The sequence below is a fragment of the Triturus cristatus genome, chromosome 3_1 (genome assembly GCF_964204655.1).
Source record: "Triturus cristatus chromosome 3_1, aTriCri1.1, whole genome shotgun sequence".
Taxonomy (NCBI): Eukaryota; Metazoa; Chordata; class Amphibia; order Caudata; family Salamandridae; genus Triturus; species Triturus cristatus.
Window position 1 is genome coordinate 847,816,512 of NC_140583.1, and position 19,811 is coordinate 847,836,322.

Below are 19,811 nucleotides of genomic sequence, written 5' to 3' on the forward strand. Positions count from 1 at the left end.
AACAGTTCTGATATCCTCGCTGTCAAACTACACTGTCCTGCTTTAAAGGACATTCTTATTGTTAATGTATATATGCGAGGGATGCCAAGGGGTCAGAGTTCGAAAACTTTTGCTGACTTTGACTCCCTTTTTGATTCAGTGGGGCATGATTGTATTACGATCATAGCGGGGGACTTCAATTGCACATTTGAACCTCTAAATTATGAAGGTGGAAATATTATGGATGAGGAGGATGTCGAGTGGAATATTCCTCCGCTTGATTTACCACCCATAAAAAGATGGTCTGAATCGGCCGTGCAATTGCTGGGCTTTTGTCTGGAACGTGGCTTTAGAGCTACAAACGGTCGCTCAACGTCAGACAAAATGGGTAGGGCCACCTTAGATAATGGTCTGCATAAAAGCAGAATTGATTATATTTTAATCAAGATTGAACACTGGTCCATTTTGGATGACATGATGATTATTGAACGTCCCGAAAGTGATCACAATCCCCTGCTTCTTAATGTTAATCTTACTGTAATATCGGCTGGAAATTAACCAACAGTGGTGGCCACTGCGGACGCCCTACTAACAAATGATCTTCGTAGAGTACGATGGGCAAGAGTGTTTGATGATAAGGAAGCTCTAGAAAGCATAAGATCAGAGGTTGCAATGTCATTGGCCATATTGCGATCTTTTAATACACAGGCGGAAATTAATGATAGCATCTCTAACATTCATGAAGACCTATTTCTAAGTCTGAAATCCCATTTCTCTAACCCCACCAGAACCCAGAAAATAATGAGCCAGAGTAGAGATAACACATGGTACAATAAGTTGTGCCGTGAATCTTATAAACTCCTGTCCCTGGCAATTAGGTCCAAACTAATGCCTAACATTAAGACGGCCAGGCAAAACTATAAGAAAGCTTTGCACTGTGCCAAAAAAGAATGGGACGAGCAGCATTGGAAAGACCTGCTCGATGCTAGCAGACTGACAAACTTGGCCAAGTTTTGGCATATTGTTAAATGGGGTGAGGGCATTCAATCACAATCCCCCGCAAACTATGTTTCTCCAGAAGACTGGGTTAATCATTTTGGTGCTCAGTTTTCTGTACCAGGGGCTGGGTCTGATTCCTTGCTGCCAGACTTATTATTGGATTTTAACCCTAGTTCTCCAATAAACAAACAATTTATACTGTTTGACAGTAAGGAGGCAGAGGATGCCCTTAACAAGGCCCCCAGTGGTAGGGCATCGGGCATGGATTGCGTTCCAGTGGACCTCTACAAAAATGATACTGCCAATTGGGTGCCCTATATAGTATTTATTGCAAATGCAATGGTTACTGGGGCACACATCCCAGTTTCATGGCGGGGAGCCGAGATCTTGCCAATTTACAAGAAGGGAGACCGCTCCAATCCAGGAAACTACCGCCCGATCAGCTTGATCGATTACATACAAAAAATAGTTGCAAGGATGGTTCTCGTAAGAATACAGAGTTGGATGGAGCTTGACGACATATTGTCCCCACTACAGGCTGGGTTTCGACCATGTGTAGGCACTATCGAGCAAGTTTTTAGGTTTTTATTGATATATTGGCGTGTGGTGAGTTTGGGTGGTGGTACCATCTATGCCGCCTTTATTGACCTCAAGTCTGCGTTCGATTTGGTGCCTAGGAGTAAGCTATGGAGGGCATTGAGTGAAATGGAGATGCCCTCGGATTTATTGGCCCTAGTTATTAAGCTACATGAAGGAAACTTTGCACGCGTTCGCTGGGGTTTACAAGGGCAGGTTACAAACAAATTTACCGTGTCACGTGGGGTTAGACAGGGATATGTCTTAGCGCCAACACTTTTTTTATTGTTTATCAACAGGGTAATGGAGTATTTTTCTACCTTTCCAACGGATGCTCCATCCCTGGATGGCACCAAAGTGCCATTACTTATGTTTGCGGATGACACTCTCTTATTATCTAAAACCCAGATTGGCTTGCAACGGGCATTGGGTAAATTTGAAGAGTTTTGTTTCGCCAACGATCTACAGGTTAATGTCGACAAAACCAAATTTATGATCCTTACTAAGAACAAGCAAGTGGATGGTTTTGTAACCATGAATAATATTAAGTTAGCCCAGACTAATGTGACGGCCTATTTAGGAATCACATTAGAGTCTAAATTAAAATGGAAACCCCAGATTGATGTTTTTTCTCTCAAGTCGCCCAGCTGACAGGGTGCTTAATTAAAGAACAGCGTCTGTCCCTGACAAAAAGGATAGGTCCTGCCCTTAAAATTTACAATTCGAGGATCAGTTCTGCAATCCTGTATGGAGCAGAACTATGGGGCTTCTCTGACCTAGCCATGTTGGTTAAGGTTCAAAACAAATTTCTTAGAAATCTGATAGGTCTCCCTGGTGCTACCCCACTAAAACCTCTCTTAATGAATCTGGGATGTTATTCCATTGAGGATGTGGCACGCTATAGGCCGTTGGCATTTTGGCGGCGGATATGGATTACTCCAGAACTTGATTTATTTGCCAGGGCAATCCTGGATGTTAGATCAATTGCAGGTTCAGGAAACATCCCATGGTTTAAGGAAATCAGAACGTCCCTGGTGGATATGGGGATGAGCAACTTGTGGTCTGATCCCGCTAATAGCCAATTTCCCTCAAAAAGGGTTTTTAAAGAAACATACTGGGCATTAGTGTGTCACAAATATATAACAAAGACTGTGGCCACCTCCCTGACTGGTTTATTTTTTTAACACAAGATCGTCCCCCTTATGGAGGACTATTGGGATATTATTACTGATTGTATTATATTATATTGTGATCGCAAATTATACCACCAATTCAGGGTTGGTAGCCTTCCTATTAAAACCTTTACTAAATCTTGGAACGGCATGCAGGATGACGTCTGTAAATGGTGTATGGGCCATAAAGAATCTACTGCCCATATATTTTTTGTATGTCCAGCCTATATTGCGCCACATAACAAGTGGCTGGTACCCATTTGCCGGAATCTAGGTACACGAGTCTGTTCTGAAGCATTGAGAATTCTGAGAACTAACACTCCGGAATCTCTGGTTATATCGGTTGCTAAATTTCTCGGTTGGATGTGGATCATTAGGGCTGGGAACATTCCAACAACAATAACTTAGTCTGGGGTCTTCCAGATTGCTGCTAATAGAGATGTTTTCTTGTTTTCTTATTGACATTTGATGTCATTGAAATTGATAATACTTGTGTGGTTTTTATTTACTGAGAATTATTTTAATAATTCTTATTTTTATATATGCTTTTTTTTAAAAATAATTGTGGTTTTATTGTCTGGAAATATGTTCTATGAACAAATTGGTTTATATTGTATGACATTTTTAATCATGACTGATTGTCATTTTATCTGTTCTTTTGTTATTGTCATGTCTTTTATGATGAAATATCGAAATAAAGACTAATGAAATGAAAGAGCTGAAAATTTGAAGCTCCAGGTCCACCCTGTCCGGAGAGTGGATTAACCTTCTTTAGTGACGCCCTTCGCTGTCTAGAGCTCCAAATTAAGTGCTCCAGCACTACCGCCAGCTCTGTGTGTATATTTTTTATGGTATTAAAAGAGCTAGTTAAACAAAGTAATAAATCCGGCACGCTAAACTGAGCATCTCAGCTAGTGCTGCAGGTCCTATACCCGTTGATAGAGACCTCCAAAATGCTACTAGTGGTTCTAATCGTCTAAGTGCGGAGCCTAGATTGCATTGGAGTAAGCAACCCTCCTGGTGACTTACCTTCCCCCCCTGCCTCACTCTGCCCTAAACCCCCCAGAAGTATCAAAGTGTTCAGTTGCTAGTTTTATTCACCCCCCTTAGGCCGATCCTGTGTCAAGGTAACTTGTGGTCCTGAGGAAACAGACGTGGTTTATACCAGTTAACCCCCAATCCAGAGGCAATCTAAATTCACTCAGGAGACGGCTTTCTGTGGCCAGGTCAGTTGTAACATCTCACAGAAAACCTCGTGTCATCAGCATATAGGGGGGTGGCCTGTGTGGTTTTGGAAAAGTTCGATTTTGCATAAATCATAATACAAAAGCTTTCCAAAATAACCCCTCCTCCCTTTAATGATAAGCCGTGGTCTCATTTCCTTTCCTCCAGTGCTTTAAATGGGCCGGTACTCACCGGTACTGAGTACCGGCACTTCCAAATTTTCTAGCCGTCAGTACCGGCACTTTTTTTCAGTCAGGGAGAGTACCGGTACCCTGATTGATGGTATGGCAGGCTAAGGTTTGGTATCGCCTCCAATGCGGGACAAATGCCGCTCTGCGTTTGGATCTCGCAGTGGCAGGGAGCCCCAGAGGAGCCTTTTGCATAGATCCTACTAACGCTCAGTAGTGCCCATTAGAATTTCCCAACACTGCAGGGGTTGTGAAGGGCTTGCTTAACGCTGTGATTAACAGGACAGGGTCTAGGCAGACCCTGCACTGTTGATTAGGTGTTAAACAGCCATTATGCTGAAAGTGCTTAAGCCCCCCCCCCCCCCTCGTCCCCCGTTAGGTGTGTGAAATAGCCCGGCCTCCGGCTGCTGGTCAGTAATCCAGTCCATCTTTACCAAAGCCGGTTTTCTTATGTTTGTATTTTTTCAGCACAGGAGCTGCTTTCCTTTGTGTGGCTGCATTTACATAACAACGAAGGATCCATGGGTGTGAAAGTAGCCCTGCCCAAAGAGCAATGAACGGCAGGGAACTGGCACTCCAGAAATGAGCTCCCGTGACAACCCGAGATGAACATAGAAGGAAGGGGGAGGGAGGATTGTAAACAAGTGAGGTGACAGCTTAAGTTAGAATTGCCACTTTTTTCAGATAACAGTACCAGATATTCGTTTAGTGTTGAAATGGGTGCTTAGGAATTGTATTTTAATACAAATTCAAATCTGCTGTATTTCTTGAAGTAATTGGTTTAGCTATTGATGAACCACATGCCTGAAATTCAGTTTAAAACGCTGCCCTGCAGAATTTACAGGGCGCACCAGAGCGTGCACACACACAGTCACACACACACGCACACAGTCACACGCACACAAGCGCACACACACACGCACACAGCTTGGAAATAGTTTTGTACTGCTTTTATTTACTGGAAAAAATATTTAAAAATACAGGCCTCAACAGTAAGCGTGCTCTATCAACACAAACAATGAAATATAGGACAACAAATTACAGGCCGGGTGGCTAATTTAGCTTATGGGTACATCATGGAGGGGAGAAGAGGAGGCAAGTGGGGGAAAAAACAGTGACAAAATGTAAGAGACTTGTGGAGAAAGTAAGTGAAAGGTGGCAGTAAGAGGGGCAGAACCAGGGAGAGAAGGTTAGAAGCTGGGTAGAAATGAGAGGTTAATTGTGAATGCAGAGTAGATGTGGATGTAAAGACACTGAACCAGGAAGAGCCTTGCTGTGGGGAAAAGGGCTGTTGCAGTGTTTTAAATGGGCCGGTAGTCACAGGTACTGAGTACTGGCACTTCTTATTTTTATCACTGTTAATACCGGCACTTCGCCACTACCTAGGAGAGTACCAGTACGCATGAAAGGTAAGCTCATTGGCTGCTAGTGCTGGTGAGCACGAGGCTGTCCGAGAAGAAGCTGTCTCTAACAGCCAAGGCGCTTCTGAGGTCCTTAGCTCAGCCGCTTTTGTGTACGTCTGCTTATTTCTGTGTGTGTGTGTGCGCACGCTTGAGGATATATAGCATTGTCCCAAACAACAACAAATAACGGTTTGACATTAAGAAGTTGCAAATATTACAAAACAAGGACATTTTAAACATATTACCCTGTTTGCCTTTTATTTTGTGTAATGATTTAACCAGTTTTGTTAACATAAATGCATTTCTGCTGTGTTTTGATATGTGCTGCAACTGGTATAGAAGTCATTATGTATCATCATATCTTGGCCTTAGCTCCGCCCATAGCCCCGCCCACTTGCCACACCTCTAGCTCATTTTAATGAGTAACTGCACTTATTTTTTCCCATTTAAAGCACTGCTTTCCTCTCAACCTTTGCAGTTTATTCACGATAGTCCGTTGTCTTTCGTTAAGAAGTTTCCATCCGTGTTCACTATCTGTCCACTCTATTTTTAAAATAACTTCCGTTCCTTTTGTTTAATAAACAAAATGCTATGTATGTAGCTCTTGTGGTAGAAATTCCGAGAACGTTGTCATTGTATGAAAAAAATGTGACATCAGAGGAAAGGAGAAAACCACACAAACAACATTGTTTTGTTAACTCAGTCACAAATGTATACCAAATCATTAGTCACCCGTGCTGGGTTCTAAAACTCACCTTTTTAGGTCTGGCCAAGATGCAGCTTTTTTTTTTTTTTGGTAAGAGTTTTATATAGCGCGAATTTGACCCGAAACGGGTATCACAGCGCTTTACATAGCACCAATTACGTTACAGTAGGACACACATTAATTTTGTTAGGCACAGGGAGATTAAGTGATTTGCCCGGAATCACAGGATGTTCAGCGTCATTGCCGAGACTCGAACCCAGCTCCCCAGATTCGAGGTCGACACCCTAGCCGTAAGGCCAACTCTTCTTGCTTTAGTTGTGTGGCTACTCTTATGTTTTCTCCAAAATGATTCTATCAATACATGCACGTATAAATGCATCCCGGAGGTGTGTTCCACTCCCGCACCATACAGCATGGGGCAAAGGGTTAGGCCACTTCATCCATTGGCTAGTGCGCACTTAGTGACAGCATGTTACCTGATCACAAGTACACAGCTAACCGAGAAAGAGTGCACTCCAGTGCCAGGGGTAATATGCACTCCCTTATTTTTCATTTTGTCCATTTCTGCATGTTTAATGTGTTTGGAAGAAATCTGATGCCTTTTGTCTTTGCCAGGGTTTGCTTCTACGGAATCTTCTGTGCTTAGCGACATTGTGGCCCATTACTTCGTTGTTTCATCTACCTGAATTAGACCCTGCTTTCATTTTTTGTCCGTCCACTTATTTTAAATGCTTTATTTCGCTTTGATTGTAGTGCAGTTGCCTCTTTTTTGATGTTGAGATTCTTTACCTCTTATTTTATGCTTGTCGGGTTGGTAGCCAGAGGGCAAGCAGCAGTGCCCTTGAGGACTAAGATTGGAAGGTGCTTCGCTGGCACATTAGCTGTGGAGGTCACGGATTCATTTTGCCCCTTCCTATGAGTGATTGTCTAAAGGTCAGCAATTCTGCGCGACGTGATACATCGTGCACCTGAGCAAGGTAGATGTCAGTCAAGTTCAATCATTGACTTCTGGCCCAACCATGAGTAGGGTCAAGACATTGCATTACAAGCTGCGCACCATTTTCCTAAGGTAACACGTTTTGCCATATTATAAAATTAAGTCAGATTGTCCCAGTTCTGATCATTAAATGAGAACATCGTTTAGGGCGGTAAAGGTCGTGAGGCGGAAGGAACTCGATAGAGCTGGAGCCAGTGAGGCAAATAAAAGGACTGATCACACTTCTAGTCCTTAAAACACGGTGCGCTGCCACCACCCGTCTCATAGGATGTGGATGTGGTCCGTCGGCTGCGCTGCCGCCTCTGGTGCAGGAAACCAGGGTTCGAGCCTCGAGGTCTCGTCCACATCCTGTGATTATGGCCAAATCACTTAATCTCCCCATGCCTGAATGTGTAATGTAAATACGGTGCTATGTAAAGCGCTCCAATACCTTTGGGTCGAGCTCGCGCTATATAAATATGCACCAAAATATATATATATATATATATATATATATATATATATATATATATATATATATATATTCACTGAAAAAACCACAGGTTTCACACACGTTATAGTTAGGAATTAGCATTTAAAAAACCTTGCAAATTCACTGAAAAAACCATAGGTTTCACACATGTTATAGTTAGCTGGACATTTCACTCATAAAAAACCAATGAAATTCCCCGTTATAGTTAGTGCAGGCAACTATAACTCACGCGACCGCAATCCTCTGCTGATGACGTCAGATATTACATCACTGTATTTAGACACTTATTTACCCATGTCTTCTTCCATTCATGTTTAGCTATACATATATTACATTTTTTTTTTTTCAGAAAGACACATATGTCATCAGTGATGTAATATCTGACGTCATCAGCAGAGGATTGCTGTCGCGTGAGTTATAGTTGCCTGCACTAACTATAACGGGGGAATTTCATTGGTTTTTTATGAGTGAAATGTCCAGCTAACTATAACGTGTGAAACCTATGGTTTTTTCAGTGAATTTGCAAGGTTTTTTAAATGCTAATTCCGAACTATAACGTGTGTGAAACCTATGATTTTTTTCAGTGAATTTGTACGGTTTTTTAAATGCAAATTTTTTTTGCTTTCCTCAGAGACTATGGTATGGGTTCTATATACCACAACAACTTGCGTTACAACATGCAAGACATTTATAGAGGAGACGGTGTACACTTCACTGATGAAGGCAACAGAGTCTTCCTCTTGAACTTTAGACTCTGCATCGGTACTTACTTGTAGGTACCAAAAAACAAACAATAAACACAAGGGCTCTTTTTAGAGCCACCTTATAGCTAAACACTTAAATGCGATTTTTTTATTATTTTTTTTTTAAAGTTTTTTTTCGGGTGCGCGCTGGGTGCGCGCACTCGGCGATATTTTTTTTCAAAATATAAATCTTTTTTTTTGCCCTACAAGGTCCTACTGTGACCCCCTTACAATGCCTAGTGGGTCAATATCTCCCCACTCTGCCCCCTTTTCAAGTTCTCCCCCTTTGTTTATCACCCCCTCTTTATGCGAGAGACAAAATGGCGGCCGCCGCTTCCTGATTTCCACCGATTCGAATGTTTACTGACATCTAACAACCAATCAGAAGTGCGCACGGCAAGGTGCGCGCACAGTACTTGCTTAGTGCGTGCACGCTGCGCGCTTACAGATATATATATTGATTTAAATGCTAATTTCTCAGGAAATACTGAACAGATTTACACCAAACCTGCAAAAGGCACTTCATGGACCTTATGGCTACCTCTCTGCCAAATTTCACATAATTCTGTTCAGCCGTTCGGGCTGTAGCTGCGACTAAAGTCCCTATGGAAAAATACATGGGGAAAACGCATTTTGGGACCCCCCTTTTTTCTCGGCCCCCGCTTGACGAATCACCCCGAGACTTTCAGGGTAGGAGCTGAGCGGAGCGCCCCATTAGTTTTGAAAATTTCGCGAGGATTCGTCAACCGGCGCCAAAGTTTTGAGATTTCCTATTATAGATATATATATATATATATATATATATATATATATATATATATATATATATTACCTACTGGCGGTCGCCAGTAGGTAGTTATAGTTAGGACCCTGTTTCCATAGGAAAACCGCAACATTCTATTTGGAATAACTTTGCCGCCGGTCGACGAAGCCTCGCGAAATTTTCAAAATAGGTGGGGCGCTACGCTCCGCTCCTACCCTGAAAGTCTCGGGGGGATTCGTCAAGCAGGGGCTGAGATAAAAGGGGGGTCCCAAAACGCGTTTTTCCCATGCATTTTTCCATAGGACCTTTAGACACAGCTACAGCCCGAACGGCTGAACAGAGTTACTTGAAATTTGGCAGAGAGGTAGTCCTCAGGTCAAGGAAGTGCCTTTTGTAGGTCTGGTGTAAATCTGTTCAGTAGTTTCTGAGAAAATAGCCTTTAAATCAATATATATATCTGAGCCAGCTTACGGTGCGCTTACCGTAAGCTTACCGTACGGTGACGTGCGCGAGCGCGAATCTGATTGGCTGTTAGATCTTAGTAAACATTCGAATCGGTCGAAACCAGGAAGTGGCGGCCGCCATTTTCTCTCTCGCACTCTGAGAGGGGGTTAAAAAACAAAGGGCAAAAACATGTAAAGGGGCTGTTTAGACAGCTCCTAAGCACCTAGCCATGTTGAGGGAGTCCCCAAAGTTCCCCTAAAGCCAAAAACGGAATTTTCTTTTTTTCGATAATTTCGGTGATTACGCTTACCGTACGCGTACGGTAAAAATTATTATTAAAAAAAAAATTATCCAATACTCTCCCCACCCCATGCGCAAATGGTGCCCGCAGTTCTCCATTTTTGCATGGCTTAACAGACTTATGAAAAATTAAAATATCACCTTTCACAATGAAGCGCATCATATGTCCTCCATGTGTGCACGGTGCGCGAAGCGCATCGTGCGTACATGGCCCATCTAGCGTAACGTGGGCACGCGGTGCGCGTAGCGCACCGCGTGCCCACCGTGCGTGCACGGCACTAACTGCGTAAAGTTCGCGCACCGCGTGCTCACTGTGCGCGCACGGAACGAACTGCGTTAAGTGGGCGCGCACGCCACGAATGGCGTAAAGTAACTTAGCATTTAAAAAAACGTACAAATTCACTGAAAAAACCATAGGTTTCACACACGTTATAGTTAGGAATCAGCATTTAAAAAACCTTGCAAATTCACTGAAAAAACCATAGGTTTCACACATGTTATAGTTAGTGGAAATTTTACTGATAAAAAACCAATGAAATTCCCCCGTTATAGTTAGTGCAGGCAACTATAACTCACGTGACCGCATTCCTCTGCTGATGACATATGTGTCTTTATGAAAAAAAATATTTGCAATATATGTATAGCTAAAATTTAATGGAAGAAGACATGGGCAAATAAGTGTCTAAATACAGTATTAGCATCAGCAGAGGATTGCGGTCACGTGAGTTATAGTTGCCTGCACTAACTATAACGGGTGAATTTCATTGGTTTTTTATCAGTAAAATTTCCGCTAACTATAACGTGTGAAACCTATGGTTTTTTCAGTGAATTTTATATATATATATATATATATATATATCTCAAGCTCCATGACAAAGACAGTAGTCCTTTGGCTCAAATGAGGGCAGGCTTGGTGTGCCTCTTTTGTCACAGGACTAGTCCAGAGCATCTCATAGTCGGGGAACGGGCTATGCTTCTGCATATGCGTTAGATTAGAGTTACGCCAGGGCCAAAAACAAAAAGTGAGGATTTCAGATACACACAGCACTTTACCATGCAGAACATATGTGTAACGTCCCAACACCATACTACTTGTGTGGCCTTCCATCTGTGGCTGAAGCACAATTTGTGTTAAAACAGTTTGAAAATGTGCAAAGCAGAATGCAAATGCAGCAGTGAAACAAACATATTATCAACTAGCAAGAAATATCCCCTTATTTCTCTACAAAACATTGTGGAAATGTACCCATTTGTCTTTTGGGTACTCCCACATTTTGTTTAATGTTATTTATAATTGCAATCTGCAGAGCAGCATGTAATTGTAATTGCATTTATATAGAGCTTACAACCCATGATGAGGCGTCAAAGCGCTTTTTCGGCAAGTAGCACACTACTCCGGAACCCATAAAGGATCAGTGTTGAGTTAGTATAGTGAAATATGAAAGTAATTTGAGTGGTGGATAGGTTATGTAGGCATTTGGGCGAACCTGTTCATCAGATTGCAGCTTCTACAGTATTGATTTGCTCTTGCAATCTACCAAACACTCACTCAGAGTCCTTCTTGCAGATCACTGGGCTGGAGTTTAAAATTCTTTGAGTTATCCCTAGAGTATTTTGGAGAAAAGGAACTTAGGGAAAAGGGGTTTGACTTACCACTACAACCTCCAAGAAGCCAGGCGCTCCTGCAGACGCCTCAAGAAACTCTGCCGGAACAGAAAAACCACCGAAGACCAGAACAACTACAGGAACGCCATGAATGAATACCACCAGAGCATAAGAGCCACCAAGCGGACCTTTATCAAGAATAAAATCCACACCAACGTAAGTAATGCAAAAGAACTCTTCAACGTCATACAGCAGTTCACCAAACCCCCCAGTGAAGCCACGGATGTCTCACCATCTCAGGACCTCTGCAACAAGCTCAGCTCCTACTTCCACCTGAAAATCAAGGCCTCCTACGACAACTTCAGCGAACACACTCTGCCCCTCGCCACCACCGACAACTAGCTGACCATCACCGCCTGGAAACCAGCCACCACTGAAGACACAGCTACGACCATGAAGAACACCCACTTGGGAGCCCCCACTGATCCCTGCTCACCGCACATCTACCACAGAGCCGCCACCACTATAGCATCCGAACTAGGCCAGACCATCAACGCTTCCCTTAGATTCAGCATCTTCCCCGAAGACTGGCAACGGGCAGAGGTCAAGCCCCTCCTCAAGAAACTTCGGCCGACCCGATGGACCTGAAAAACTACCGACCCATCTCTCTCCTTCCCTTCGCAGCCAAAGTCATAGAGAGATTCATCAACACCCAGCTGACCACCTTCATCGAAGAGGACGCCATCCTCGATGACTCACAGTCCGGATTCCGTAGCAACCAAAGCACAGAGACCGCCCTCCTCGCCGCTACCGATGACATCCACATGCTGCTCGACCAGGGCCACACTGCGGCCCTCATCCTACTTGACCTGTCCGCAGTCTTGCACAGTCTAACACCACACTCTCTCGCTGCCAGACTCCATGACGCCAGTATACGAGTAACCACCCTCAACTGGATCCGCTCATTTCTCTCTGGCAGAACACAAAGGATCAGAGCCCCCGCCCCCTTCCTCTCCGAACCTACAGAGATCAACTGTGGAGTACCCCAAGGATCCTCGCTCAGCCCCACACTCTTCAACATCTACAAGGCCCCCCATCGCTGCCATCGTCAGACAGCATAGTATCTTACGCCAACAACACTCAGCTCATCCTCTGTCTCACGAAGAACCCCGAAGACACCATACTCCGCTTCCAAGAAGGAATGAAAGATGTCGCAGCCTGGATGAGCGACAGCTGCCTAAAACTGAACTCTGAGAAGACAGAGATCCTTGTCCACGGACCCTCCCCCACTGCGTGGGACAGCTCCTGGTGGCCCCCTGCCCTCGGAATACCACCCACCCCTACTGACCACGCCCGGAACCTTGGCATCATCCGTGACTCCTCTCTCACCTTGACCCACCAGATCAACGCAGTCGCCTCCCCCTGCTTCTACTCCCTCCGCATGTAGATCTCCCCCGAATGCAGAAAGACCGTCACCCACGCACTCATAACCAGAAGACTGGACTACGGCAGCACCCTTTACGCTGAAATCAACAAGACCCTGCTAAACAAGCTCCAAACTATCCAGAACACCTCAGCCAGACCCGTCCTCTGAACACCACAACACGAGCACATTACCCAGCACCTACGAGACCTCCACTGGCTCCCAATCTAGAAGAGAGTAACCTTCAAGCTACTCACCCACGCCTACAAATCCCTCCACAACATAGGACCCAAATACCTCAACAAAAGAGTCTCCTTCCAGGTACCCAAAAGGAACCTCTGCTCCGCTGACCTCGCCCTGGCAGAGACCCAACGCATCCACAGAACCAGAGCAGGCGGAAGAGCCTTCTCCTACGTTACAGCAAAGACCTGGAACGAGCTCCCAGTCAACAGCAGATGCTCCCCCCCCCTCTGCACACCTTAAGGAAGAACCTCAAGACCTGACTCTTCGACTGATCCAGAGCTGCGCCCCCCCCCCCTCCCCCCCAGCGCCTTGAGACCCTCACGGGTGAGTAGCACGCTTTATAAACCCCTGATTGATTGATTGATTGAATCTAGTAATGCCCTCCACTCCATTCACTCACACTTTAACTTTTTCCCATTTCATCAAGCAGGCCCAAGGCATGAGCTGCTCTTTTCAGGAGTCCATCATTTGAATGGCTCTCCAGCACTAGCTACTATAAAAGTCATTTGCTGATCATCAGAACCTTTAAATCATGTTCGGTGAAGAAAGCAGAAAACATTTTGGAATGAGGATTTAAGGAGAGTTTTAACTTGGGTTATCAGGGCCATAGGGAGAGGAGGTGGGCGTAAAAAGTCAAATCTGCAAAAGCGCTGCAGTAAGTTGTATGAGGAAATAAAAAGGTTTGGGTAGGAGAGTTGTAGACCCCTTTTATAAGTGGCCTTTGCCTAATCTGATTGCTTCACTTTTGGGATTGGTTGCTGAGAATACAGCTTTGTTCATCACTTGTCTCCTCTACAAAGCCAGTAAGTAATAAATAATAATAATCCATATTTGTAAAGCGCAAACATATCACCACTTAAGGTTTCAAGGTACTGGAGAAGAAGTGAGCTATTGCCCAGAGTCACATGATGCTGAGCTGAGATCCCGCTGGGGACTGCTCTGTCCGCTGCACCACACCTCTCCCCTTCAATATTTGTCAAATTGATACTTCTGTGAAATACGCTATGGTGGATGATGTCATTAGGTCGGTGAGACATTGTGGTGTGGAGACAGAATCTGCAAAAGGTGATATAAATCCTTCTTGCAGATTGCTGCCGGTACACCCCAATGATTTTTCTTCGAGAATTCATTTTCAAGAAGCTAATTCTGTTGCTAGAGAATTGCCCATGGGTTGTGTAACTTCATGTGCCCTCGCTGAGATGTTTTATACCTTTATGCAGTGGTACTCTGGGTACTGGTTACTGATTCAGTGAATTTCCTTGTTTGCTGGAGAGAGAGGTTTGGGTTTCTGAAGTAAGGCGTTGGTACACTTGCATGCTTTAATGAAAGAGTTTGAGAATTCTATTGATCTCCAAAAAGAGGGATATCTTACTTCTGTATTGCCTTTTTTGTGGTGGAATTGCATACAGTTTGGGTGGAAGCCGAAGATAAAAGTTGGTGAGTTAGCTTTGGTGGGCAAGGCAAAAATTGCAAAAATGTTGGCGCTGAGGAAGGTTCTGGTGCTACTGGCCATTTGCTTGGAGGGTGGTGATGGCATGGAGCACCTACTGCTGAAGTTAGGTTTTTCAATATGTTGGGGCTTTGTTGCCACACCCACGGGGTGAGGTTCAACACTGGGCTGAGCGCAGATTCGAAGCCCTAAGTGTAATTTCTTAAGCATTGAAATGGATCCCCGATGTGGTTTTTGAAGGATGAGATGTTGTCAGGTTCGATTATTTTTGGATGTGTCTGGTGCAGGGTGTTTGGACTCTTTGGGATGGGAAGGTTAAAATAAGGGGAAAGCACTGGATTTTTTAATGTTTTCCTCTTGGTTATGATAGTGGTGTTGTGAGGTGAGAATTTGAATGACTGGAAAACATTTATTGTTGTCAATGAGATAGTGTTTGCATTAACATAAGTTCAAAAAGCTGAAGAGAAAAGAGTGCTGTAACTTTTATGGATTTTCATGTTACACTGTCTGCATTCTAATGTGCTGTTTCAGGCTAGAAGTACTGGTTGCCGACAGTTAAATAGCGGATAGTTTGTCTCATCCACAGTATAAGAGATTCAATACACTGGTAGCAGAAGCATTGAAGACCAAAACGCCACCAGAGTTGTGGGACTTGGGTGAATGAGTGTTCTTGAACTGGCTGCAAATGAGCTAACTGAGAAGAGTTACTTGCAGGCCTGGTGTGACATTACGGCTAGTAGTGTTTTGAGGAGAGGGGCTTCAGTTCCAGATTTGCTCAAGAGATGGAGGGCTGTAGTGCATTTTATAGAGAGCAATCTGTCACCTGTAACCATTACTGGCAAGCTGGTAGGCATTTCATTTCATGGTAAGTATTCTGAGGAGCCATTGGCATGGAAACAGGAGTTTGGGCAAAAGAAAAGGGAATGGTGAGAAGTATGAGTCCAGTTACAGTTAAGCTGCTGCAGGCACCATTGGGTGTTTGGGGAGACTTTACTAAGCTTTTGTGACACTGGTTTGTGGTTTTATATGGTTTGGCTGTTTGGGGGAGAACTTTAGGATACAGATGTTGATTAGTACAGGTCAAAGGGATAGGTTGTTGAGATAGGAAGCATTAGAAGAGTGGTAGACTGCATATATGGCTACAGAAATCTAAAACTGACCAGATAAGCTGGGTAGTTTAATACTTTTAAGAAAGTTCAGATCCATGTATTATTCCTTTTACCCACTTGGCGGTAGTCTTTTCAGGTCAGAGGTGAGTTTCATGGTAAGAACCTTTGACTGTTCAGGTTCTGATTGTTTTATGGAGATATTTGATGCTGGGTTTTCTTCCACAGCAATTTGATGCACATTCTTTCAAGACAGATGCTGTAACAGAATTGGATAGAATGGGTTTTCTAGGGCAAAAATTAGAAGCATTTGGTGTTGAAAATTCCAGCTGCTGCCAAAGATTTTTTACATAGAAGGGACCATTTGAATTCATAGTATCGTGTTCTAATTATTGTTTTTTCTTGTTTTTTCTTGTTCATGTAATATTAGAGCAGGTTGTGTACCAGAACTGCAGGAAATTCAAAGGAGTGGATCGTCGTTCATACATTTATCGAATGGTTGGCCAAGCAGGAGGACACCAAGCCATTCGGAGGAGGCTGCGTTTGAATGGGAAGCATATTTCAGGACAATGATTGGGCGGAGGCTGCCCTCACCGTTTGGTGATGCACTTTGCTGAGAATGACCTGGTCCATTTGTCAGATATTTAACCCTTTCAAGTAGATTTGTTTCATTTTGAAGACCCTGTAGTCGGGTACTCATTTTATTTGGACGTAGTTGGTGCAGAAGCAAGTTTGGTAGGGAGCGAGGAAACCAGGGTCAATAGTGAAGGCGCAGAGAAAGCTAATAGGAGTGATTCTAGTTTTTTGTGTGGCACAAGTTATTGTCTTAATCAAACATATGGAAATTTCTCTGGAAGATGAGTTTGTGCAGGTCTGATGACATTCACGTTCTGGTTATGAGTAAAGACCATTATATATTGGAGCTTTGAGATTCAGTTTCTAAGTGTTTAGGTGAGGTACTGTGGGGTTAGTTGCAATGGCATTTTAATTTTTTTGCTGGTGGTGTGTGTATAGGGAGCAGGAAAATACCTAGTTAAGATTTTCCTGGTTTGCATAAGGGAGAGAATCCGCCTGAGAGTTTTGTGAGAGTTGGGTTGTTACTGATTGGGTGAATCCAACTAGGGATGATGCTGGGCTGATAACACACTGGTTTCCAAAAAGGAAAGATGGTCAGGGTAAAGGAGTCTAAGGGAGGGATAATGAGGAATCCGATTTCGGAAGATGTGAAGACCGTTTGAGGCCTTAACCCCTTGAGTGCCCATGACGAGATGGTCTCGTCATGGGCCGCGGTTGCGCTGTGCCCATGACGAGACTATCTCGTCATGAGCCCCGGCCGCTAATGAAACGCCCGGCACAGGGCGTGGAAAGGGCGGGGCACTCAAGAGGTTAAGCTGGTTACTTTGAGTTGTGATTTGGTTTGTGGATTGTTGTGCAGTTCCCAGGAGTTTTACAGTGGAAATGTAATGGCATGCTGTATTTTTTAGTGAGGTGGAATTGTGACCATATTGGAGTCTTTACTAGTTTGATGCACCCAGACCGGTTCTCTTAAAGTGGCTTTTTTCACGTCCTTTAATTGACTTTGGTTGTTTAGTCTCTCCCAATGTGTTTCAATCATATCAACATTATAGGCTGCTTTATGTTACTTTTATTTGAGAAATAAAATGTTAGTTGAAATTCATAATCTAGAAGAAATAGCTAAGCCAAATAGTGATAACCCTAGCTCAAAACATAATTTGACTTGGATAGATCGATTTCTAAATATTGCACACGTTTTCAATAAAGCTTGAATGCAGCAAGCCTAGCACAGAGGGATAATTGTAGAGAGCTTAAAATATAGACGTCGACCACTTGCCAGAACTAAGGAACCTTCCCCCATGTTCAGTTATCATCACAATAACTCATGTCTACACTGGCTGGCCTGTGCCTACAAAATAATCTTTAGTGCAGAGCTCTAACACCACACCAGATTGTTCTATTGATTTACAATTATATTGAAATCTGTTGTGCAATCTTTCATTTCACTGCCAGATAACTGAAATAGACCTGTGCTGAAACAAAAATACCAATGTCCAGTTGCTGTTCAGGTGTGTCCGCAGAGGTATTGATGTGACTAAAAGGGATAAACCAGAACAGAGCGCTCCTTCGAGGCAGGCGCTAGATGGCTGTCCCATCTTTATTGATCCGCTCGTTCCCTTCTTTAGAGTTTGCATCTGCATTCAGATTTCGGCACATGCTAATAAAAAACTCGAAATGTTTGTGAAGAATTATGTAATTCATGCTCTTGATCATGAACAACTACATTGTACCTTTGCTTAAAACGTGTTTGCCCTTTTCCTTGATGTAGGTTTGGAAATCAGACCAGGAACTTCAGACTCTACTACGATGGCAAGCACTTTGTTGGGGAGAAGCGGTTCGAATCTATTCATGATCTAGTGACTGACGGATTGATCACTCTCTATATTGAGACCAAAGCTGCTGAATATATCGCCAAGATGACAATAAATCCAATTTATGAACACATAGGCTATACAACCTTAAACCGGGAGCCAGCACACAAAAAACACACGCCGGTGTTGAAAGATGCACACGACGGCAAAGAAGGTCCAGGAGAGGAAGGGGTCGCAGAGAAAAGGGTAAGATGCCCTCCTGTGACAATGCTGCCCTCTTTTACTCTAATATTGGCAAGTTTATGTCAAGGTCGGGTTAGAGTAGAAAATATTATACATGCTGTATTCTTAATCACTTTGTATTCTACATTACAGCATGCCTTCAAATGCCAAATGGGCTGTTTTATGATTTTTGCGTTTATTTGTTAGGAATGTGCCGTTTATTAGTACTTTTTTAAACACTTACCTGCCTTTTTAGGTTACAGTCTGTCAGAGGGTGCCGCTATCTGGTTGCCAAAGACGTAATGAAGACATGTCAATAGCTGACCTGGAAAGCAACTCCACTCGTTGCTTTCAATTATGTTTTGCTTTGTCACGCTTGTTTACTTGCTTTCTGTTCAATGGTTGTATTTGTTTTAGCCAGACCATCTAGTCCTTATCCCTCCCGTGGAGCATGCCTGTTTACCATCTCTCTGATTGGTTCCTTTTATCCTTCCCCATGTCTGCTTTTCTGGAACTTCTTTTTTCAAGATCACTCCATGAGAATGCATGTATTTATCCACATTCTTTGTGTTTTCCCTCTACCCCCAGCAAATTTCGTTTCATACCATTCTAATTACGCACTTTCCCACAACTTTGTCCTTCGAGCCGCTTAAGGCACACTTTCACTTTTACTCATCTTTGAGGATCTCCTGCGGGCCTGACTCCATGTTGCTTCCTCCCCCCCCCTGCTGTCTCCTTTTGCTTCCCTCTCTATACACCCCGTGTTGCTCCACCTGCCCTCTGTGTTAATTTCCCATGCCCTCCTGTTTCTTCCCTGCCCCTAAGTAATACTTTTTTTGTTTACACAAAGAAAAGAAAGCTTGCGTCATTTTGTAAGCTGTTTGCGCCTAGAAATTGGTGCAGCTGACTACGTACGTAGGCCCTTTTGACTGCTTATTAGCCATGCCGCACACCAACATTGATGCTGTGCTGCAGCTTGGCTTAACCATTTGAAAAGCGAATAGGTATGAAAAGTGAGACGTATTTTCTTTGACAATAACTTAAAACCTGTCGCCACGATGGTATAGTTTTGTCACAATCCCACATTTTAAAATCAACATTTTGCACGAGAAGAGGAGATTTTGTTTTTCAAGTATCGAGTCATTTTCCATCAACAGAACGTAACTTAATTTATGTAGCGCTGTGACTGTAGTTGCTATTATAGAAAATGCTGCTTTGAGGTTATGTCTACATGCAGGGCCTATGTATTTAGCTGAAAACGAACAGTCGTTGAGTTATAAAAAACTAACCGAATGCGTCTGATTTGTGCATGCGCCATTAATATTCTTGTCAAGACCAGTGGCAGCGTGCGGAAGATCTGTTGACCTTTACGGCTTAACGTATTATTCTGGGTATGTGACTAAAATGTT

General features: G+C 43.5%; 1 protein-coding gene across 1 annotated transcript in view; it reads left to right on the forward strand.

The window, feature by feature from the left end:
* The window catches only part of CHN1 (chimerin 1), a 365,572-nt gene that overhangs the window by 198,940 nt on the left and 146,821 nt on the right, over positions 1–19,811 (forward strand). The window contains exon 6 of the mRNA XM_085645250.1: positions 18,138–18,426. Within this exon, the coding sequence (XP_085501376.1) occupies positions 18,138–18,426 (289 nt within the window). The remainder of the gene's footprint in view (positions 1–18,137; positions 18,427–19,811) is intronic.